This window comes from Hyposmocoma kahamanoa, unplaced genomic scaffold (assembly GCF_003589595.1).
Source record: "Hyposmocoma kahamanoa isolate Upper Pololo Valley unplaced genomic scaffold, ASM358959v1 78, whole genome shotgun sequence".
Classification (NCBI taxonomy): domain Eukaryota; kingdom Metazoa; phylum Arthropoda; class Insecta; order Lepidoptera; family Cosmopterigidae; genus Hyposmocoma; species Hyposmocoma kahamanoa.
This window is the reverse complement of record NW_020653945.1, coordinates 13379058-13404100: the sequence shown is the minus strand read 5'-3', so window position 1 is coordinate 13404100 and position 25043 is coordinate 13379058. Positions and strand designations below refer to the sequence as shown.

General features: G+C 35.0%; 3 protein-coding genes across 8 annotated transcripts in view; 2 read left to right on the top strand and 1 right to left on the bottom strand.

Annotated features, from left to right (window-relative positions):
- Nucleotides 1-1906, bottom strand: part of LOC113232989 (coiled-coil domain-containing protein 39-like) — a 36975-nt gene extending 35069 nt beyond the window's left edge. Inside the window, exons 1-3 of one of the 3 annotated variants that reach the window (XM_026467915.1) lie at nucleotides 1797-1906; nucleotides 1615-1723; nucleotides 777-924 (exon numbers count right to left, since the gene is read on the bottom strand). In XM_026467915.1, the coding sequence (XP_026323700.1) occupies nucleotides 777-924; nucleotides 1615-1723; nucleotides 1797-1894 (355 nt within the window). In that variant the 5' untranslated portion in view covers nucleotides 1895-1906. Of the gene's footprint in view, nucleotides 1-776; nucleotides 925-1614; nucleotides 1724-1796 lie in introns of those variants that run through there. The other 2 variants (XM_026467916.1, XM_026467918.1) reach the window with 2 other exon arrangements.
- A 632-nt stretch (nucleotides 1907-2538) lies between these two features.
- On the top strand, nucleotides 2539-5305 carry LOC113233277 (zinc finger protein 354A). The gene is made up of 4 exons (XM_026468339.1): nucleotides 2539-3487; nucleotides 3838-4035; nucleotides 4135-4238; nucleotides 4338-5305. Exons 1-4 carry the CDS (start codon nucleotides 2629-2631, stop codon nucleotides 4884-4886), a joined length of 1710 nt encoding a protein of 569 aa, XP_026324124.1. The 5' UTR covers nucleotides 2539-2628; the 3' UTR covers nucleotides 4887-5305.
- A 111-nt stretch (nucleotides 5306-5416) lies between these two features.
- LOC113233276 (E3 ubiquitin-protein ligase TRIP12) overlaps nucleotides 5417-25043 on the top strand; it is a 47918-nt gene continuing 28291 nt past the window's right edge. For all 4 annotated transcript variants that reach the window (XM_026468338.1, XM_026468337.1, XM_026468335.1 and 1 more), the window contains exon 1: nucleotides 5417-5546. The gene's annotated coding sequence lies outside the window, so the exon portion shown is untranslated. The remainder of the gene's footprint in view (nucleotides 5547-25043) is intronic.

Sequence of the window (25043 nt, the reverse complement as noted above, 5' to 3'; positions counted from 1 at the left end):
TTCTAATCTTAATTTTTTTTTAAATTTGATTAGTTTGTCGTGTGTCGCCCGGGACTATGGCTCCCTCCGCACTCCCATGCTACGCCACTGCAGCTACTGTTAGTAACAATAGTAAAAAATTTAAAACAAATGTACTTAATAAATGAAATATATAATAATATATATAATAATAGGCATTAAATGGTTGACATGTTTGTGTATGGGGGAATCAGGTTACACAGGCAAACACCTCTAGAATACTGTTGATGCTGGTCCGCAACCTGCTCATCCGCGAGGCTGCTCTTCTAACAGTGTAAAAAAATCCATCTGTGCGCGGCTCAGTGAGCATTTGTGATGCGCTACAGAAGGAGGGCAACCTCAACAGTGCTCGAAAACCCTAATTACATTGAACTCTAAGGGCACTAAGGGATTTCTGGGTACTGTTAAAGCACATATAGGTTTCTCTGCTCTGCTCTGCTCGTATAGCTGACAGTATGTTTTGAATAGCGTGATCTTAACTTGATCCGAGTTATGAGCAAACCTTCGGGCCAACAAGTTACTTCTCACTGCTGCACCAGTGCCCTGAATTCTCTCTCAATGTCCCATCTCTTTTAATATGTGCTTAGATTATAAAAATATTTTTGATATCAAATTCAGGGAAAGACTCATACTCTCAGTACGAATATCATGAATCCATAGATGAAAGGACAAAAATAAGTTTTCAAGTCATTCCTTCAGAGTTTTTCTTATTTGGTCATCACTCACAGTTTATAAAGACATGTTGATAGATTGTGTACCTTGAAATCTATCAATGCGACTATTGATTTCTTTGCTTTTCTTAGTAGCATGGGCAGTGGTCCGAGCAAGACTTTCAATTTCTGTTGTTGCAAGACTGTAAAGCTTCACTTCTTGCTCCAATTGGCTCTTGAGGGCGAATAGAAGAAGCTGAAATTGGAAATAAGAAATTCAAAAACACATTGCCTTTTCATGTATTAGATAAATGCCATTTTATTCCCACCACTGTCAGGTCACGCTTAGCTCCATTCATTCAGTTGCCCCACTTGGTCTTATTATACTATGCTATAAATAAGTACACTATAGTCCATTTCACATAGGATGGGTACTGTGACATTTTAAATTTTTACATTGCACACATTCTATTTTGAACTAATCTCTAGACCAGTTTACATAAAGAAATATTTAATTTCTTATAATATACCAAAAACAAACAATATTTTAGGAGTTTTAATTTTAAATAAAAATTACAGTAGTAGATAAGTGGTAATTTATTATTATATTATATATAATATAAATAATAATAAATAAGTAGATACTTATTATTGTATTATATTATTATGTTGATATTTTATTTGTTGTGTAGTTTTTTTAGTACCTTAATAACATAATAATCAAATACTTCTTATTTTTTTTTTATTTGTTCTTAAATCATTGTCCCTAAATCAATTCTCAAGATATTTGAATTGATTTTTTGTCATTCGACTTTACGTCACTATATCCCTGTACCTTCAAATCTCAAACGGCACCATACACATGCTATGTGATGAATTTATAATGGTACACATTGGTACACCATGATAAGTAAGCAATTTCATAAATAAAATCCTAATAACTTACAGTATTCTCTTGATATTCAGTCTGACCACTATTCTTATACTTTTTAAGATCATCTCGCTTCTGATTTTGAAGAATAAGAGACTCTTTGAGACGCTGGATCTCGTTTTGTCTGAAAGTAATTAGTTCCCATATTAACAAAATATTATAGTACCAACATATTTCTAAATGCTCATGTAAAATACCTGTCTATTAGAAGATTTTCTAATACTTGATTATTAGGATTTGCAAGAGGAATTCTTGTTCCTTGGTTCCAGCCAAGTTGTTCAAGGAGTTGCTCCATGTAACGGGGTACCGAAGCACTCGTCGTCATAGTTGTAAATACAATTTAATAATTGCAGTAATAGTTGTTTAAAACACAATGAAAAAATAATTTAAAGTTACCAAAGCAACCCGAAAAATATTAGATCAATAAAAACAATTCGTTCACCAAATAAACATGCCGCCATTTTTCAAAACAAAAGACAGCTGACAATGACATTTTATTTAAAACTTTAAGCATCAAACACCGGAAAACCGAAAATATTAAGCTAAACTAATAATATAATATGAACAATACCGAGTTATGTATGATATAAAGATTGTGATTGAAACTACTATACTCTAACTGCATTTTACAGCAAAAAGACATATTTATTAGGTAATCGAAATTGCAAAATTCATATAATTCGAGAATATTTGAATGTAAAGTAATGGAACGAGAGTAGAGTGTAATAAATTTAATTAAAATTCCTTTCTACTCCTTTATGCACCACAGCACTTTTACAGCTTAAAAATATTATAAAAACAGCTTTAGTTCTTTAGTAATAAAAACCCTTTAAAAATATATATAAACATAAAAAAACAGCTAGTATTAACACTTGGATGAATGGATTGTTTCGTAAAATATTTTGAAATGGTGCCAAAAGAACCAGTACGTGGAACTCCAAAAATACCGCATCGGAGCTTTAGTTTCTCGCGATTGTGCCCATCGGCAAACGTTCCTAACTCCTAGTAATATACGAATTTCTTGTTTCCATGAGTGCAGATGCTGCATTTTTACCTTGTCCGATATGTTCACATACCGGAGTTTTCGATTCTGTGCAATCATTAAAAGATAGACTTATATTTGTTTCAACAAACAAAATTTTGTGCCCCGTTTGCCAAGATGAAGTATGTGGTTTGGATAAGCTTACTATACACCTATTTACTCACGTTAAAATTATAACAAAAGTAGACAGTGCACAACAAAGTGAAACATTAGAAGCAAAACTAAAACCAAGAAATGAAAATCAAGGAACGAACAAAACTCCGCAAAAGAGAGCTAAACCGTGTACTTCTAAAAATAAAACTCTGTCTTCAGCAAATGCCCCAGTTAAATTTGTAAAGATATTTCCGAAGCTGCCACTGATATCTGTAAATACATTACCTGTTATAGATATATCGCGAGCGCAGCCACTAGAAGAATGTATGCAAGCCGGCAGTTCTATTTATGCATCAACTGTAAAAACAGAAACATCGTTAACACAAACAAATACTACATGCAACGTCTGTGGTTTGCAATTTGTCGATGTCGATATTTTAAGAATGCATAGATGCTTGATTCATAATATTGATGATAATTCTAATATAAATTCTACGCGTTACCATTGTCACTTGTGTCCGAAAAATTTCAAGATGCGCGGGTCGTTAATGGTCCATTTAAGAGTAGCGCATTATGGATTTGGACCTTGTAACTCTGAAACAGTTATAGAAAAAAGTAAAGAAGAGAAAAAATCGACCGATGACGATCCAGTTAGTTTTAACAGGAATGATAGTAAACAGTGGCAATGTGATGTTTGTAGAAAATGTTTTACAACAAAATATTTCTTGAAGAAACACAAACGCTTACATACAGGTTAAAATATTGGAATAGGTAATTCATACTAACCAAAAATAACACAACTATTTTAAATTCATTATTATAAACTAGTATTTTAATTTTAAAGTACTTGCCAATCCCACGCAAATGACAACACAATTGCTAACCAAACTTGCCTATTTTGTGAACTCTTTAGACAGATCTTGCAAAGAGTACAAAAATTAAGACATTGCTTCAGCTTTAATTATAAAATTGGCAGTAAATAGATATTTCAAATGGCCTAATATGGTATATATAAAGATAATAAAAATACAAAATTATGAAAGAGAACATTCAGGACGACTAGTTGCCAAAATTGAGTCTCATTTGTTTATTTTTATTTGCAGGTGAAACTCCGTACGCTTGCACTCAATGCAATAAGACGTTTACATTTCAACAATCTTATCATAAACATCTTTTGTACCATAATGATGAAAAACCTCACACATGCAGCTACTGTGGCCGATCTTTCAAAGAATTATCGACCTTGCACAATCATCAACGAATTCACACTGGGGAAAAGCCATTTTCGTGTGAGACTTGTGGTGAGTTGTAACGTGAACTCAACGAACTAAACGTAAAATGTTACATGATACGATACACAACTATTTTAAATAGAATTATAACTTTTATTACTTTTTCAGGTAAATGTTTCCGTCAAAGAGTTTCATATTTAGTACACCGTCGTATCCACACAGGCGTCATGCCTTATAAATGCACGGCATGTGATAAAAGCTTTCGATATAAAGCAAGTATCTTTAAAGTTTAATTGTCCAAAATATTTTTAGTAAGTAAATTCATCTAAGATGTTATGAAAAAAAAAATGTTATCTATAATTTATTTATAGGTATCACAGAGAACTCACAAATGCCAGGCTCAACCCCCAGGAACAGTTGTGCGACAAACTGGAGATCTTGTAGAAAAATTGAGAAAGAAGAATACGGACGAAGAATCTACATCGAAAGTGACTGACAATATATTAAATGAATATCTTGCTAATAGCTTAGAGCACAACAATTACGAAAAACAAAATTATCTTGAGGTATCGGAGGCTAATGCAGAACTGGCACGACGAGGGGCAAAGTTATCATTAGAGGACATGGAATCTGAAAACTTTACATTGCTAAATGAAGCATTTAAAGAAAATAATTGTGAACCAGTTCCTGGCACTAGTTATGATTCTGCTCCTACAAATAATAATTCAACAATTAGCGGCGCTGAATTATTTAATGCAAACTTAGAAGATTTCATTGACTCCATTCCATCCGATAAAAATATGCCATCACCATCAGAAATTTTGAAAAACTTGTGTTTATCTAAGGATGAAGATTATTCAGATGCTGATGAAGCAAAACACTCCCATACGTCCAAATTAACTAACAATGTATATTTGTAAAATGCGTAATATATGTACCTGTTCAATTTTAAAAAGGAATTAGATTATTATGTGACCATTGACATTTTTAATGCTTGTCATCACGCCCATAATAAGATTTAAGAGTTTTAAGGAAGTTGTTACAATAATTGTTACGCTTAATATTTTAATATGCCTTCCTAATAACGCATAAATTACGTTCAAGAAATGGTTTTCCATAATATAATACAAATGTGTTTTTATAAAATTAACGGTTTCCTACATTACCGGTTTTCACCACTCTATCAAGCTCATTTGCTGCCATTGGCCAATCACGGCAGTCGTCAGTTGGTGGGCGTGCGCGCTTGCTTTTGTGTGCAGAGAAAAAACACAATGAGCAACCAGCTGTTTTTGTTCTCAACTGTCTGCTTGAAAATCAGTGAAAATCAAGTATGGGTCAAAATTGAATAGTGTCATTTCATCTCGAAACAGTGACAATTTGTGGACTACAAGTGAATTTAAAAGATTCCTTGAAATTTACGTACAGAAGAACAATAAACGATTGGTGGTTTTGCCTTGCAGTACTCGCGATAAATGAACTACGGTTTCAGTAACTTATTGCGCCTTATTTTGCTCGTGCTATGTGTGTAAATTAGGCCAACAATCGAGTCGCAGTCGACTGCTGCGGAATTCTTTCATTTGGTGAGTTTGCGTTGCGCTGTATAAAATGGAGTAACGTAAATCGATTATGCTCTTAGTAACTGGTCAGCCTATTTTTATGAGAAGGTCATGATGCAACTCAGTGAATTCGGCGCACTTCCTTAATTTTATAGCCATCTGAATAGATTACATAGCGTCCTTGTCGCGAGATACTAATATTAGAAGCTTTTTCGATTGAAATGGTTGCAAACTAAAAAAAACATTGAAAAGAACACAAGTGAAAAATTTAGGTTTACCACATTTCAACAAAAATCGTTACAAATCTGTAAAAATTTTTGTTTGCATTATAATTTTGTTCTCCTTACATTGTTGCTTTAGCATACTGTGCATTATATTTCAATAAAAACAAACACTATAAACTTGTTTTAGCTCAGTCATTATCCTTTGTTAGGCACTCTATAACAGATAATGTAACCAACATGTTCTGTAGTGTTGGCATTTTAGATAATATTACCTATTCTTTTTAGTACTGAACATTTTGCCATCTGTTACTCAAATTTAATAGGAACTGGTTTTTTAATGTCCTTTTTTAACTATTATGCAGTTATATATTATATACATACAATGTATATACATACAAATAAATTGGTATCAAATTTTATCAAGGTGATTATTATGAGTACTAGAGTAATGTAATTCTCTCTAGGAATGTTGTCAGGAAAAACTTTAGTGTCTGGGAGTCTGTAACTAATTTAAAATATTTAGCTGCCCTTGTCAATGTTGCATATGATATTTATTTATTTTTTTGAAACCCCGCACTAGGGAAACCCTGTATCGCTTGTGTTATGGTCCAACTACAAATTACACCCAAACTCTCAAGAGAAATAAATGTAGGCCATACAAACATTTGTCTTGGCCTAGGATTTGAACCCGGTACCTCTGCTAGGCAGACCAGTATGGTAACTGTACGGTCTCGGAGGCAGTTAAATGGATATCTGCATGTATTGTACCATTTGTATTTTAAACATATTTGATCTTATGACCCTCCTCGGCAAAGAGCTCCTCTTTTTCATCTAGTTTCGGTTTTGGGTTGCATCTGGTCAGCATTTTAAGTCTAAATTGTCTTGTCATCTTAATATAACAATAACAAATAACCTATCATTGAGTGAGAGCATTGTCTTAAGTGCAATTTCATGTAGTTTGAAGAATATACCTATTAATAATTTAAGTGCTGCAATATAATAATAATATTCTTTGTTCTCTGTTTCCTGCGCGTCTTTGTTCCTGTATTTCTTGTTCTTTTGACTCTTTGCTTTATGTATGTGTATATAATAATAATAAACATAATGTAACATACCAAATATCAGAAGACTTTTTGTGAGCAAAATAAATTGTCTGTACTATACATATTCGAAAAATAATATTAACGCATCATCATCATCATTCAGCTGGAAGACGTACACTGGTTTATATTAGAGCATGCTGGTTCCTAATATACACACACTCGTACACTTTCTATCCCCTAAAATAGTATAAACTCATTTAAATTTTTAACACTTTTCTGCAAATGGCTCGTACATTACTTTTACCAAAGGGTTAGGCCTCTGCATGTGTTCCTAATATGACTGTAGTGGCCTCATCTATTGGAAAAAGATTACATTACATAGTCTATTGCATTTAAGTTTAAATAATTTTAAAACATTATGCAACAATAATTATTCTTCTGCTTTTGGGTTCTGTATTTTATTTAGTTCCAGTGAAAACGTTTTGCTATCTTGCTTTTGTAATGTACACTTATTTTTATCTCCATTGTGTTTTTTCTATTCATATTCCTCTCCTGACCCTTGTTTACTCGTTATTATTCCGTTGCACAGTTCGACCTTTCCTTCTTCAAAAATATTCTCCATTTATATTTAAATATAAAACTCAATGGTTAATCATAATAATGGTTAATAGTTATTGTGAGAAGTTGAAAACCAAAGCAAGATCGAATTTGCAATTTTCCCTTCAGTATATTTTAGGTGTATTAAGTTTTTAGGGTTGAAGTATATGTATGTATGTATGTAATAAGTTTTTACGAAGTCAATGTTATAGACTGGATACGCTTAACTAAACAATTGTTGATTTGTATTTCACAAAAACCAACTTAAATCCAGCATACATAAGTAGTTTTTGTAAAAGAAATGTCAGTCAGTTGTTAAACAAAAATGTGATGTTGTTGTGCACTTGTGTGGATTATTTTTAGTATTTTAAAAGATAAATATTATCAAAAATAAAAAAGCAAGAAGCATTAAATATTTTAACTACTTAAATAAACTTTTAAAACACATTTTGTAGTTTATTTTACAAAATACGGAATTTATCACACGTGTCATTAATTTTTTAACAAAAAAAAAACGCACACACTCAACATAGCCCCGCACTAGGGAAACCCTGTGTCGCGGGTGCCATGGACATACACATAAAACACCAGAAATTACACCGAAACTCACGAAAGAAATAAATGTAGGTCGTACAAATATTTCTCCCGGTTCGGGAATCGAACCCGGGACCTCTCGCGTGGCAGTCCGGGATGGTAACCGTTTGACCACAGAGGCAGTTAAAAGAATGTACAACTCAATGTTTTTTACAAAAGAACATAACAGTATCGTTTTCTCAACTATATTATAGAATTACTGTGAAAATTTCAATTCATAGGTTGTGTTCAAGACCAAAATAGAATTGATGTTTAAAACTATCCAATCCTTACCTAAACTTAAAAAAAAACACAAAAAATCAATAAACCTGTCAAATAATTCAAATTTACTAAAATGTTGTTCATTTTGTATCAGAACAACTTTTTATTAAATTTAACCAACTTCTGCTGTCCCGATTTTTTCTTCCCATAAAATAAAATCATACTTATGAGAAACTGAATCTATCAGCATTAAAAAAAAACGTAAATTTTTATTAAATTTGTATGAAAAATATTTTATGAAATTTGACCAACTTTTTTTGTCCCATACAATGAAATGATTCCTGCATGAAACTGAGTTGATTAGCAATAAAAATATTTTGATAAATTTTATTCATTTTTATGAACCACTCACGCTTGACCAAAAAATTCACTATGCCAAAATTGTTTTCACAAAAAAAGACTTAATGGTTCCTAAGGCAGTTTCCTTGTATAGTCTATGGTTTCGGATTTCCCCACACTGTCCCATTTAAAATAAATACTACCTAATATTGCTACTTATTAACTTTACATTGACAAGTATTCAATTAACTGTTATGGAAATGAATGTTACTCATTTGGTTGATTTATTAATCGATATACTAGTAAATAAGAAATAATAAGTATCAACTTATTGTGTCTTTCAATGGGAGTAGGAAAGAATACCTATTTAGGAATCGTTAACTAGTTGCTGATCCTCATTGATTTGAGTAGACAATTCAACTCATCATAAGTTCAATACCATTATCATTATTCTTTAGTTTCATGATGCTCTCTCTTTGTTGTATAAAATCTACGAGTATAAAACACTCTACACTCACAGAATACAAATTTTTAATAAAGTTGTTAAAAACATTAATAAATACTTTATGGACTTATTAACTATTGTATAAATACCAATACTGTGTAAAGTACCAATAAAAATAATTTGCAAAAATAAGAAGAGGGTATGGTGTCACGGGCTGGCGTGTCCGTTGCTCAATCTCTAGACGCCTATTTTGTGTTTTAGAAGAGGGTAGTTACTAGCACTTTTGTCCATTATTATGTTTATTATTATGTTTGTACCGCTACTGTACACTATAATAAAACCAAATACATAACATAAACATGTTTCAACACAACAATATTTCTGCCTGAATTTGAACTTTAAAAGCTAAACGTTTTATAAAGAAATGTTATAAGACTCTCCTTGACTAAAGACCTACCTACTGGTATTACTGCAAAGCTAATTACCAGGAAATCGCTTTCGTCTTCAGTTCTGAAATAAAGGAATACTTGTTACTTAGTTTCATGAAATATAACAACCCAATTATTTTTTCTTAGTGATTCATCTCCTTCATCAGTCCATGTTTTAGATTGACGTACATAATTACAGTAAGAAATGCGAAAACTGGGGCAATGAACCACCGCATAATAAATTAAAAAGACGTCTATGAAAACTCTCTGGATAGTTATATTTTCATGTTGTATCCAATTTCTTATATTTGAAATATTCCTAGATAGCAATTGATTTATATCGAATAATGAGGTTCCTGTTATAAACAGGAGTTATAACAATATTCCACTAGTTTGGCAACTAAGCAAAACTTGAATCGTGCGTGTAAGTCCACTGGCGAATTTTATCTCAGCGCGATAAGGTATCGTGTCGTACAGAGCAAGTGCAGCCATTTTGTGATACATATCCCGAACAGAGTGCATACACGAAATAAAACAAAGTGTTATTGTGCACACATAACAATGTAAATATTTATTGACATGAAACACGCAGCAAATTAACATACGCCACTTGGTGGCGGATTATATTACCTCTGAAGCGGTCGCCTTGTGTAAGTATTGGGACATAAACAATAACGGTGACGCGACAAGGAAATAGTTACGGTTAGCGAGTCATCAATACGTTAATGTAACTGCGCATCAAAGTTATAATTCCGATATCGATAATATTAACTGCCTTACGAAGTAAATTTTTATGTCCATGTTACAAAAACTAGGGCTTGCGTAAACTTCGAAGTTTACTAAAATTGTGATCTGGTGAAGTCGAAATAGATGTTTGAAGTAACAGAATTACATACGTTCTCAAGAATCTACACGAATTTAGATCGCCGAATGTCCATTTTAATTAGATCCGCAATGTGCCGTCTATCATTGTGTTCAGTGGGGGTTGTATAAAGAGGAGCAGGCGGTGTGGGGTCTAGATTAAATTGGCAGGGGGCGAGCAGGCGCCTGTGGACTGGTATCGATCCGTCGACGACGGCGGCGGCGGCCCGGCCAGCCCGACACCTCACTCGCAACCCACACAGCAAACGCTCAACCTTACATTGTTTTATGTACAGAGAAATTTAACACTTACAGAAAATAAAACATTCAGCGTACGTTGATTTGTTAAAGAAATAGTAAAGAGTATTTAGGAGCACTTAAAAACAATTAAAAATAATTTTGTTTTAAGTGCGGACTAGAATTTCTAGTTAATTGAATTAACATTGAACGTCATTATCAACCACATAGGGTGCTTTACCATACTTATGTGGTTGATAATATGAATGTACACCTATTACCGGGTGGCTTTCAGACTACAAATGGAACTACACTAAGCTCCCTGTGTCTTGGAGTAGGAATCTAAGAGACGGGTTGCAGCTTGATTATGACTCGCCAACATTCTGCAAATGTGGCAATTATGACTAATCCTAAATTTTTCGAATGGCCTATTCTAGGCTGCTGTACTTATGATGACGAATACATTAATTGTATTGCAAAAACTATTAAATAACGCGTTAATTTTATCGCTTCCTTTAACTAAAATCGGATGTAAGAACGTTGGAGTTTCTTTCCTTTGATATTTTTACACCTATTTTGTTACGGTTTTGGTACGCCCAAAGTTAATTTTCGATCATTAAATTATAGCATTTCGTTAGAGGAGACATATTTTAAAAAGAAAACATAAACAATGGAGGGTTTGATATATCTCGAAAAAGGCAAAACTGCTTAAGCTCTTCTTTATAATAATTACTTAGGGAATTTCTCTCAACCTTAAACTTCAAATGTACTTCTTTTTCGCTGTTCTTCGAATCCATAACCAGCTAACCAAATTTACCACTCATGTGCTATGTCCTGTAAAATAAAAGATAATCATCGATTATACGAGATTATTAAAAGGTAACATGTACGAAAAAAATATGCAGTCGCATTAAGAATTTAGGTTCTAAACCGGTTATAAAATGTATAAAAACGTAATGTATATGTTACCTACAATGTATGTAATCCGGTGTTCTGTACATAGGGTGCACTATAGGTTTCCGGAACTGGCCACTTACATAAATAATATTTAAAAAGTAATTACAACATTTAAAAATGGAACGCTTTGGCTGTAGAATACAGTTTGTTTCATCTGGCTGTCACTTGTTTTTACATTGTGGCGTCATTTTAGAAATTGCTTGTCTACATCACCATGGATTTAACTCATGAAAATTTTCGTAGTATGATTTTTTAAGTCAAGTGCAATGCCATGCTTACCAGATTCAACGAAGGGGCGTCAACTTTGGTGTGGGACATAGTAACAAGTGACGAAACATGGATTTATAATTACGATCCCACAACAGAGCATCAATCGAGCGTACGGGTCTTTCGAGATGAGCCGAAACCAACCAAAGTGGCGCGCGTGCAAAGTGCCTCTAAGCGGATGATTGCTTCTTTTTTAATAAAACTGGACACGTGGCTACTGTTGCTTTGGAGAATCGTTGTACCGTGAATAGTGATTGGTATACGACCATTTGTTTGCCGGAAGTTATTGACAAACTCCGTAAAAATAATCGTAAACGCCGTAACATCTTGCACCACGATAATGCCAGTTCTTACACGGCGAGACAAACAAATGAATTTTTAAAGGTGAACAACGTTGACCTTATGAACCATCCCGCGTAAAATCCCGACCAGGCACCTTGTGACTTTTATTTATTTCCAAAAATTAAGAACTAGTTACGCGGTCAACGATTTTTATCACCTGAAGAGGTTGTCGAAGAGTATGATCAATATGTTTCAGAGATTGTCACGGAGGAGTGGCATAAATGATTTTGTTTCTCAGATTTGCTTCATTCGTATGAAAAAGTGCATTAACGCTAACTGAGAATATTTTGAGAAACAATAAATTAATTTATGACCATTTATAGTATTTTTTTCTTATCCATTCCGGAAACTTCTAGTGCGCTCCACGTATTATAATGTTCTACACAATTCCTAAAACAGTCAGTCAATGTACGAAATAAACTCTATTGTAAACTTGGTCTAGGTATTCTACACAACGTCGAACGTACATTAGGCAATGCCCAAGGATTTGTTAAATGTAGGTGCAGAAAGCAATGTGATAATAAGAAGTGCTTACGTGTTAGTAAAAATATTTTATGCACGTCCAAGTGTCACAATAGTTAATCTTGTAAGAATAAGTAGATATAATTAGAAAAATTGGTAATTAAATTAGAAATAATTTTTGTTTGAGAAAATACTTATATTTTTTCGAACAAAATATTAGAGAGTGGTAATGACAATTCTGATACATAAGGTAAATGTGAATACTGCAACAAATCAAGCTTAGCATGCTGTTTCATTCATTAGGGAAAATTGTTATGTATTATCTGAAAGTAAATCCAATAATTCTTTAATTTACTACAAAAATTTAAACCCAACCCTATGGGAGCCAATATAGGTCAATGGGAGCCAAGCACCTATTAAACTATTAGAAACGTTAGTTTTTGTTTGTTTGTTGAGTTACCGAATTGAATATTTAGTTTTTGTTCAAAAACCGTTACCGTTAAAATATAAAGTAGCAGTAGAGCTCTTTGGGACAGAGTTCGTCCAGGGAAGTACAGGCATCTTACCTATTTCTGCCGCCAAGCAGTAATGTGAGCATTACTATGTTCCGGTTTTGAAGGGTAAGGGTGCTATTGAAGTTACAGGCACATAGGACTTGTGAACTTATGGCGACGGGCGCAATGGCAGTGCCCCTCAAATCTGTGCGATTTAAAGCCTTAAGTGGCACTGCAACTGCTATTGACAGGCGTGTCCCTTATCCACAGGCGCACAACTTGTTCGTCCCGCCACTTGGTATGATATAACAAATATATATAAGTTGTAGTTGTTTTAGCAATCTAAAGACGAACTGGGAATTCTTATAGTATGATCATGTGTATCTGTCAATTTATTTGCTTGCCTATAATTTTCAGCCGTTTTACTCGCTATTTTATGAACCCATTGTATTTTACTAAAGATTAGGGAAAAAGCATAAGATTATGGTCTTCTAGGTTTGCTTAACCACCTACCAAGTGTGATGATTATAGAAATTTCGATCGCAGATGATCAGGCTGATGTCATTGTTGATGGTGGTGTTTTAGTATTGTATTATGGAAAACTGCACAGACACATCAAAAGTATATATTAGGGATTAAGCACGTTTTTGCCAACTACTGAAAACCGGGTTTTTAAAATTTATTTTTTACTTTAATGATTTTTTGGTGAATTTCAAAATTTACAAAATAAATGAATAATTTGATAAAGGAAATGAAACTATGTTTCTAGATTTAAATCGCGTATATTTGTTTTTTCAAACAAACCAACGTTTCGGCCCCTAAACAGTCAATCAACCGTGACCATGTAAATAGCCCGAAACGATGGTTTGTTTGAAAAAACAAATATACGCGATTTAAATCCGGAAAAATAGTTTCATTTCCTATGTGTAACAATCGCGAAAACCTAAGAACTCGACCATTTGATAACTTTATATTGCTATTTTTATTTCATTTTAATCGGGTAATCAAATGTTTAAAAAATACCTTTATCCCTAGACACTTTTGATGAGTGTATTTATGCGTAATCCGGTAACTTTTACTGCGTAACATCTTGAGTAGAGATATGTTTAGCGTAACAATTCGAGTGCAAACAAATTGACATATTGCATGTTGGCGATCCCTGAAGAATCATATAGAATACATAATATAACACGATCTTGTGCTTTACACTCATCGCATCCCCTAATATGAAATTTGATACAATTTTTCGACTCTTTGTGTACGAAACTGAGTACCTACCTATAACCAACCAAAATGTACCTTTAAATTCCAGCATCACAGTTGATATTCGCTATTATATCATTATTGAGAGTACCTGCTTTCCCCTACACAGCTCGACCCCCTGTCTAGACTGTACTATAGAAATGTCTGGAAATATTTATGTAGACAGACTAACACACTTGGAAGGGATTTAATGGCATTGGGGAAACTAGATGAACAGAACAAAGCTCAGACAGAAAAACTTTGAACAGGTTTGCCAACTCAAGATGACATTGTAACGGTTTTTTTTGCAGTACACGGAGATCTGAAATGAAAGTTATTTCCTGGGAACAAAACTTGGTCGCGTTTAGTTGTACGAAGCTTATAAAGACATGCTTTTTTATAAATTCCTTTAATGAAAATCATCTTTTAGCATTCTCTACTCCTTTTTTAATAAGTAGGTAAGTACTAAATATACTTGCACTACCTAAAATTGTAAATGGTGAAAACTAGTCTCATAACAACATCACGTCAAGGCCCTCCTTATCGTGTGCATTTTGGTAACTTTCGACATATTGGCATATGTTTTTTTTTTCTTTGAAAATTGTCAATAACGTTGATTTTGGTTAGTAACATTTAAGTAAATAAGATAGCGCTTATAGAACATTGTAGAACCCGTTTCGCTCATTCCAGATACGTTAATAACTCAATTCTGCTAAAAGTGTTGTTTGCGTTGTCTATGATAAGGACGGCAGATCACATAAGCCGTATAGTATTCTCAATTGTTAAATAAAGGTATACGTACTATACGTACCTACATACGCTTTGTCTTGAAAATCTAGATTTTTGTGCAACCTACTTCTCACTGGGTGTGAAGTTATCGTATATGTAACTTGGAAAAATTGTAGTATCACAGAGACCTAGTGATAGACGCTGTAAATACGTTAGCATTATTATATGGTACATTAAAAAATTAGGTCAATTTAACAGATGTTTTTCGCGGTTCATTGGTTGCTCCGTGGACGTGTCACGTGCTGTAACTTATGTAACTGTATACTGATACAGAAATAGCTCTGTCCTACCTCGCCGCATATATAGGGAAATATGTGTAAACTTTGCCGACGCCTCCAGCTTCGTTGTTAGTTTCTGCCTGAGTTATTCGAAACGTATCTCTTTTACTTATAACTCTTACGCAGTTACATAAACTTAGTGTTAAATTTTACCCAAGCAAGAAACGTTCTTTAAATTTAAAATGGCTTTAAATTTAATACTGTCTTTTACTTTATTAAACATGAAACAGCATATTACCCAATGAAACATTACTGTTACGTTAACGTTACAAATTGACGGATCTTCTTCTGTTCTTCTTCTTAGCGTGTAGACTCTGACTTTTATATTTGTGAGGACCAGTAGGTAACTTAGCGACTGACACAGCATTATCAGTGGCGTTGCACAGGTCCCTCGCGTGTGCAGGTGTAGGGACACTCGTGGAACGACAAAAGATGTGCCACCACAAAGATACACTCTCCGAGCCTCACCGGTGCATGCTCTCCTTGCTGCGGCCGATTTGGGTCCACAACCTATTCAGAGACTTCTAAGTTTGCCAAGATAGAGCACACACAGAAGGGAGGTGGTACGACAGCGGAATGAGCGATGACATGGGGTATATCTCCTTCCAGAGACTTATTCGAACTTATTCCGTTGCACTGGAGGCGATATTCGAACAAAAATGTATAACTTGATGTGCTGTTCACTGTACGTTTTAATTAGGCTACCATTCGCATTAAGCCTCCATTGTCGTTGTCGTTTATGTTGTTATATCCTTTTACTCCACAGTGATTGTAACAATGTACATATTGATTTAGTATAATTTGTTTACATGACGTGAATAATGATATTATACACAAACTTTGGATTTAATAATATAGTTTTTTTCAAATTCTATGTGAAAATTGAATAAAACGAAATACATATCGTTACTTATAACATAAACTATTGAACAGCGGCAGTTCTTGTATATAAATAATTATATAATATACGAAGGTGCATGTGCGGTAGTAGTATGAATCTTGTAAAATTGTAAATGTATCGATATTAGTTGTTGCCAGTCACAAGCGAGCGATGTTGTAACTCGTACACCAGTCCTATGGAGTTGGATGAGATACAATATTAGCCTAGTTGCGCGCATTGCGTAAACGGCCGTACACTTGAACTCAATCTTCTATCCGCTGACATACTTAACAATTTTCAATACCCAAATTCAATTATGCTATAGCAACCGAGCCATCATCGTCCCATGTCCTAGTTTATTCTTCTCTACGTTGGTGCAAACTAAGAAACTGGAAATAAAATAGCTTCTGGGCTATAAATAATTTAATGCTTAAAAAGATTTTAGTGGTGATTTTCTGAACAACTTAAATAACTTCCGTTACACAGTAAGATGTTTAAATTGTGATTATAATAAATATCATTGTTTTAAAAAGACCCGAAAGAAAGAAAGAACACATCTTCGTATTTAGCAGTACGTTTCGGAGTTATACGTACATGTTCCTTCTTTTGCAAAACTAAACAACTCATTCTTCGTCTCGAGTAAGAAACTACGGGTCGGCTGTTCGAATCGATTAATCGAACGGAATTAGTGTTGTATTTTGCATTCGGCGTTAATCCGTGAAAACTCAACTCGTGGTCGTAGCAATGTAGGGCGTTGTGCAAGAACCACGAGCAGTCGTCACGAAACCTTTTGCCTCCACGGTGAGTTGCTTGCGACACCACAGCTTTCTCCACTCGTTTCGAACGAAAGTGGCGCCCGTAGCTTTTGAGTTTATTCGCTTTACCAATGGAGTACACACCCCTTGACTACAATTCCTATGGATTCGACAAAAATGTACCTGCAAACAGGTCACAGGTCTTTGTATCGCAAAAAGGGTAGCGAGATACACTCACATTTAAGTTCCCCCTTTTTTTTGTGATTTTGTTAGTTTCATATGAACGAAGCTGAACCCGCCTACGAGAGGGTTCTTTGTGCAGTTACTTAGCGACTAAACGTAAACAGCATTATTTTAGTTAATTATGTCGCATATACGTCATGTTTGTGACTTGTTATATTACGTTATGTTTTCTTTCATGTTTAATCAGTATCTACAAAACCAAGAACAAATTTCTATGACGAAGAATGTGACACACACCGATTTCATTGAGCTCAATAATAAGTATTTCAGTCTCGTCGCGTGCGGAGCGGAGTTGCACTCGACAATATTTCGATCGAGTCTGGCAAACATTCGATAACACCTCGTTTTCACTGAATGTGTTCGTGTACATTGATGTTTACGTTGCTGTTCGTACGAGTAATAGACTCTTTTGTCAAGTATCTACACCAAATGATCAACAGATGAAAAGTTTTGAGTTCGTCATCACTGGTTTTGTGTGCTACGAGACGCATTGTGACGCTGTGCATTTAAATAGAAATAGCAGGAACATGTCATTGTATAGTTTTCGGGTTGTTGTAGTCTTACTAAGCAATGTTTCTTTGAAATGCAATATAGAATTTTCTAAATTTCAGATTCTCGTTTCAGATTTCGGCAGGTGAAAATTTTTATGCGTTTTTTTTTCTGGTTTTGTGATGCAGTTAAGAAGCATTTTCGAAACTTTATATTTTATTTGTTTTATTAACAAACTTGCTGGATCATACCATAACCCATTCTTATGTTCTTATCATAATAAGCGAGCAACAACTAGGCGTACAGATACGCTGTGCAAATAACGTGCAAGGCTACATTGCGTTTTGAGTAGTACACCGACATTAAGCAAGCACGAAACAGTTTAATGAGACAATGACACTGCCAAGCTAAGCTACATGACGGTTCGATAGTCTGTAGTATCGATACAGAATACTTGATCCGTGAAGCTAAAATTAATTGAGAGGCTGTTCTGTCTGGGTGTGCACTGAGCAGTGTGCAATGTATTTCGTAGGGGCTTCGGGAGAGGGTCGGCTCGACAAAGGGTCATTGAACCCGTAGGGCTCCAGATTGGCGTGCGCGGTACGGGGGCGCGTGCACTGGGCCGGTCGTTGACTCTTCCTGGGGTGCACCCCGCCGGAGCTGCAGATTGATTTCGATGCACTCTTTGACATTTACTATGTGAATTGTGTTCGTCGTCTGCGACCCCTGGTCAACATGGAAACTATGTGCTTGCCAATTTCGATTAATCACCTTTAGTAAGTAAATTTACAATAAAAATTTTAAATACGTTGTATGCTCTACGCTATGACACCGCTTATGAAATATAATATAAACCTCGAACATTAGGCCTTGTCCAGCTCAATATAGCTTAGAAAAATAACGTAAATTTATTTTTGTTATTATTGAAATTGCAAATGGTTGCTGCGGAATATTAGCTATTGTTTGCGTAATGTCCAAAGATGTTTGTAACAATAGAAATAGGAAGTACTTTGAAGAGTAACAACAATTTATATTCCTTATACCTTACTGTGCAAAAACCGTCCTGTCGACGACTGTACTTGGAAGTATTTGCACACTGTTGTTTGTCTCACATACACGGAACATATTTTGTAGTCCCGAGAGTACCTGAGAAATGTTAAAGTTTTTTTGTATAACAACGTGGATTTATAGGGGGAATGAGCATCGGTTTGGCATGTATACGTGTTTTCGTTACAATTCGCTACCTGAGGTAGAACACCTGATGTGTCTTCAGTTCACGCCGTATTCAAACACAGATGCACATTTTACGTTATTGTTGTTGTTTACATCTTGTGCTCCAAAACATAGCATCAGCTGGTTGAAATAACTCTATCTTGAACCAATTACCGTTCGCTTTACGATTTTTTACAGTTTTCTTTGCCTTGTGTAATATTGGTACACGGATAATTAATTAATTATCTACCAATTCGACGATTATTGTAAATTGTCTCTTCCCTGCCGTTCATTGTTTAATTAATATTTTGGAGTTTTATTAAGCTTAATGTAGAACAATGTTGTCTTGTCGTTGTGACTATTATATATTGAGATATAATAATGTAGGTTCGGCAACTGCGCGCTTGCGTGCAGTGCCAGACGGTATAGCTTTATTGATGTTTGATTTGAGGTACCTGTATTTTCGTCCGTTTGCCGGCAGTGATAGGGTGTTCGCGGCGGTGTTGTCGAGGCGAGCGGGTTTTGCACGTGAGCGTGACGCGGAGTGCCAATGTCGAACGCTGCAGCACCGCATACCCGGGTTGTCGACCCGCGACCTTGGCGCAGCCCCTCGCTCGCCCGCCCGAAAACAACCGACTCCACGCCTTAAAATTACCTCCTCAGAGCACAATCTCACACCACGCTATCATCAAACGAATTTGTACAAAAACTATGTTAAAATAACACTTGCAAAAGTAAAACTTGACGAGTCGTCTCGAAATTTAGTGGTTTAATGGTGCTACTCTTTTAACAAATGTTGATTCTTCAATTGTATGCGTAAGTAATAATTTCTTTACCCTTCTTAAACATTAATATTAATAAGTTACGCTTAGGCTTCATTGGCATCAATTCAAATGCACGTTGCAATCGCCAAGACAACACGATGAAGCTCGTGCGCATAAATTATTAAACGTGTTTGGTGTGAAATTTTTTAAATGACGTGCGCTATTGTAAACACATACCTACGCTGCAGTTAAATAATCAAGTACGCCCGTAATGCTCCATCGAATTGCTTAATTCACTGGTTGTAACGTCATCCGTCCTATTAGGTTAGTGGAACATACACGTGCCAATTAATTTCCAAGAAGTGTTCATCCGACATGAAGTCAGTGGAAAGCTGTATTTTGTTGTAAACTTCATCAACTGCATATATTTAAATCATGTTTGCAAAGCATTAACGCTTAAAGGCAAGAATGATCACGTTGGTTGGAATAACAAATCAGCGTCGACGCAGATTCGCGTCGATTTTTGCCTTCGCCTCGCTCCACTCACGAGCAAGTTTAATAACACCGGTCCTCTGACCGGAACAGAAACAAACGAACGTCGTGATACACGAAGTACATCGCTACGTTAATATGTTGTTGGCCTACTAAGATTCTGTTCAAACCTGCCGATGCAGCTGAATTGAAACAATACTCTCGTGTTTACAGCTTCTACCTGACTTCGCTACATAGCAACCAGCACATGGTGATATCTATCTTATTTCTTTTTCATCCCATAGGGGCGTCGCAATTTATAGTGGTAACATACAAGTTATGCCCGCGTTTTTTTATTTCTATTCAGATTTTAAAAGAGTCGTCTGATTAAATATTATTGTGAATGCTCATTACTATAATGTCAAGTTCTCCTCATGACTGAAGTCAGTTTGGCATATTGTATTATGCACGCTGGTAACGGGACTGTATAAGCAAATATCGTGTTTGTCGTTCAGTTCATGTTAGTTAGGCATTACAATCCTTTTCCGTATTTTGTGGGTTGAATCAGGTCGGGGTCACGTCGTTGTCTATGCAAGGTTGTTTACATTAATGTTATGAATTTACAATCGTATCTAATGTTTTTCTAATAAAATCTTATTTTAATTTACACCCGGTGTTCGAAAGACAAAAACTTACAATTACGCTAACATTCATGAATAAGCTATGTAAGTATGTTTTATTTTACATATAAATCATTGTACACGCATGATGCTTACGTCTTCGCTGTAATGTTATGAACACAACTGTAGCTACTAGAATTATTAGCTTATTGGTAAAACGGCGCCACTTGTCTACACGAATAGACGCATGCGTATTTATATCCAAAACAGCTATGCCATATTAGTGCAGCGCGAAGGCAGGCGTGCGCACCGGACACCGCGACATCGCGCGGTCGTTCACCAGAGCTCTGGCCCTTTGCCCTGCCTACGGGATTGCGATACGGTCCATAAACATACCTACGTATGCGTAGTGCGTAGCTTGAGCTCTACTACACGAACGGGTTTCGCCCTCACCATCACAGTCCACTGTTTACTTTGACCGGTTCTCAAAATGGATACGATAGCCTAGGTAGTGCCAAAACAAAAATAAAAACACATTGAAAATACGCATTTAAAAACAATTTTCATGTTGCTCATAATGCCAGAAGTACAAGTTGAGCGCGTTATTTATAGTCATAATGTGCCCGTTATTTTGAGTTTAGTTTTCAGTCTTCCATCAATCAAGTTTGGTAGTTTCTTTTTGACATTCTTGCCAAGTATAATGTTAGTAGCGTAGCTTTTATGGGGTGTCGAAGTTAGTGGAACATTGACAAAGAGAGAGACTGTAAATAAAGAAAACCAAATCTACATGGTACTCTTTTTACACCTAATATCTGCTTAAACATCTCATATCTTACATGTAATAGTTACATGAGCGAAAGTAAATGTAACCATTGATAGTAAATCAAAGCTAGAGTACGAACAAATGTTAAACAGGTAGGTAGGTACCTACTAGTGTTAGTATTCGTATCATTAACATATGAGCGCCGAAGGTTCGGTTATAAGTTCAAACAATAACGCCCTTGATCGATCTATCTATCCGACTTGTATTATTATCACTTCTGTTACGTAAATAAACTACCGAGGTCTAATAATAAATGAATAAATTTGTAGAAGTACGATTGCAATATTTGACATGACATGTCTAAAATATTGCACTCGTACTTGTACAAATTTATGTAAGTCTTTATTTTAAATCTTCATTACTCCAGTAATGGGTTGGTTTCATATTTTAAGGAATATTTAGATCTGTTGAATCATCAGTGTTGACAAGTAATATAACCTTTTGTAATGCTTCAGTACGTTCTTACATTCTTAAGGAATCTGTCATAGTAGGTTGTGATAAACCTATTTAGAAAATAGAGTAAGACGGTAGAAGTACGTATAGGTATAGTAGGTGCAGGCGACTCATGGAACAAATATAATTTATGTGAATCTGTTTTTTTTTTCATTGTCGTCAAAGTTGCAAAGATATACAGATCTGCAAATACTCCTTACCTACCAAATCATTTATTTAGGCAAAAGTGTTAATTTATTACAACGGTTAATAAAGCCTATAAACTCTGTACACACTTTAATAAGGCCAGTTAGGGCACTCTCAGAGAAAGCTTTTAGCCTATACACAGCAATAACGTCGTGGAAACTGGTAAGAGAGCGTAGAATACAGGCCAGGCCGAAGTGGCGCCGCGTCCGGCCTTGCTACCGTTATATCTTAGAACAATTAAAAACAACAGCGGGTGTCGGAAAATCATCACGATTCAATAGGCTAGCTAGTGCTCTCATGCATGTTAATGTGTGTCCCGTGTAACTTGAGAATATGAGAACTTTATTTAGTAGTAGATCACATGCCTTTATAATAACTAAGCACCAAAGTTTGAAATCCCCAATTACGGTTCCCTACTTATGATACCACAGGTTTCCAAAGATAACATTCAACGCAAGGCCATAGAATCTCGCGAGAAAATGTATCGACGTGTGGGTAGAATGACTGTTGCATTATTGATGGAATTACGCCTGTCACTTAGGCTCCACTTTGCTTTGCACCGCTACCCAAGTCTTAAGTGCAACCATTTTCCCAACACGATTCCTCTGACGTGTGCGTAATATTTAATTAGCTAGAATATTGCTCTAAATGACTAAATAACGCGACACTTTTATTTATATGTAGGTAGGTAATTTGCATGAACCAAAACATAATATTCGCTTACATAGTGTAGGTTGAAGTAAGGTAATGAATGAACTAATGAATTACCTAGGAAGTACTGGTTTTGTACTTTTATCGAAAATACGTATACGTAACTAACTGTGTTTATCTTTACATTTACAAAACATATTTTATCTTATAGGCGTTGCAAAAATATTGCTCTAAATAATTTTTACCTTATCGAATGAATATCAACATGACCTATTTTTGTGTCTTGACCCAAAATGTCTCCCTTTCACGTATATTTTTCCTTTGTCCCTGAAGACTGCCATTAAGAAAACAACGTGTTCAAGACAATATATTGCGTTAGCCTTTTTACCTCCGCATTTTATTTCATACCGAGAATATGGAATTACGATTATTACATTGTTTCCAGATAAATTTTGATTTTTCCAAACCATGCCAGCCAGCCATAGCATTATCTATATTGCTCTTCCCACCTACAGCCAAACGATTATATCTTTCTCGCTTACTCCATGTGGCTTTGTGTTGATATTTTTATGTTGGTAAATTTTCTACAAGTGTTGCAACCATCTGGCAATTTGGTGTTTCATGGTAGATTTATATTATAATATCTTTCTATAAGACGCCTTTTCGATTCTTTTAATACGAAGTTACCTTACAAAAATGTAAAAAAGTTGATTAGAAACGCAATATATGCTGATATGTGCTATTTAATACACGAAAAGTAGAAAAAGAAAGTTTATCCTGTCTGAACACTCCGAGGTGATCATTTTCTTTCAAGTAGTTCCACCATCGTCATTACTGCTGCTACTACTGGAATTCAATTATATATAATTTCCGTAACATCTTTTGATATACTTTTACGACTTTATTGCTGTGGGGAAAAAAAGTTAAAATACGAGTATTATGATAGAAATAGCATCTGAAAAATTATAATTTTTAAAACGTTAAGAAGATGTGCTAATCACTTTTTTGCTACTTGATTAATCATACGACGGTGACGATATTATAGTATATACGATTTACGGTTACGTACAAGTTCTGCCGAATTGAGGTATGCACCTATCGTCGGCGTTTTGTAGAAATATAAGCGAAGTCATAAGCGACATTTAGTAGATTTTTCAGGTTCGCATGTTTAAGGTTTCAACGACTGTTTATAATTTACGTCCTATTTCAAAATTACATTTTAACACTTATACATTAAAACCTAAATTAAAAATGCTCCCCTGAAAATGTACGACGTGTTGCTTACGACCTTTCTACAAAACACCGGCGATATCTCAATATAAAATAAAAGTCAGCAGCGGTGGCATCGTATTCTGCCCTAAGAATTAAAAAAGGCACAACTGTCATACCTCTAAAGTACGCATAGTTGTGCCTTTTTTCAATACGAGGGCAGTATTTTAGTACCAAGTGAAACAGTATACAGATTTAAAAACAAAATTGAATCTTGCTGGCTATCGTAGAGTTTCGACACAATGTTAAATAAATATGTTTGGACGTTCTTGAAACATACTTTTTTACATACTCGGTGATACTCAATGGTTGGAAAAAGATGTTCCACATACATGTAGTATGTTCCACATAGATATAGCTACAAGAAGCGACATAGAGTCGTTAAAACCACCAATATTCATTAATTATTGTTTCGAATTCCGGATTTCCGGAAACGCTTTTCCTGTATCGTAGGACAAAGTTACTGACATGGAAAGTCGAAGTTAGATTTTAAAATAATTCTGATGGTGTCATGTAAAAAATGCAGTACATAACTGACCTTAACCGAAGCACAGAATAATAAATAACGAGAATGGTCGCTCTGCGCCCTCCCTAGCTTTAGATACCGCACCGCGCTTCGCATATTGACGGTCACATTTACGGAATGGCGACGTTTGCTAGTAGAACTTAAGAAAAGAACGTAAATTAAAAATTTTATTTACGAGGGGAATTCTGGGACATTTTAGTTTGCATGAGAATCATTCTGATCGCGCTCTATAAATATTTTAATTAAATTAAAAAACACAGTATAACAGATGTTCATGAACTACTTGCAGAAATGTCTTAATTTAGAAGGAAAATGTTCACACTAGATTATTTTAATACTTTTTATAAAAATAAAATTGCTGGACGCTTAAATCAAGACG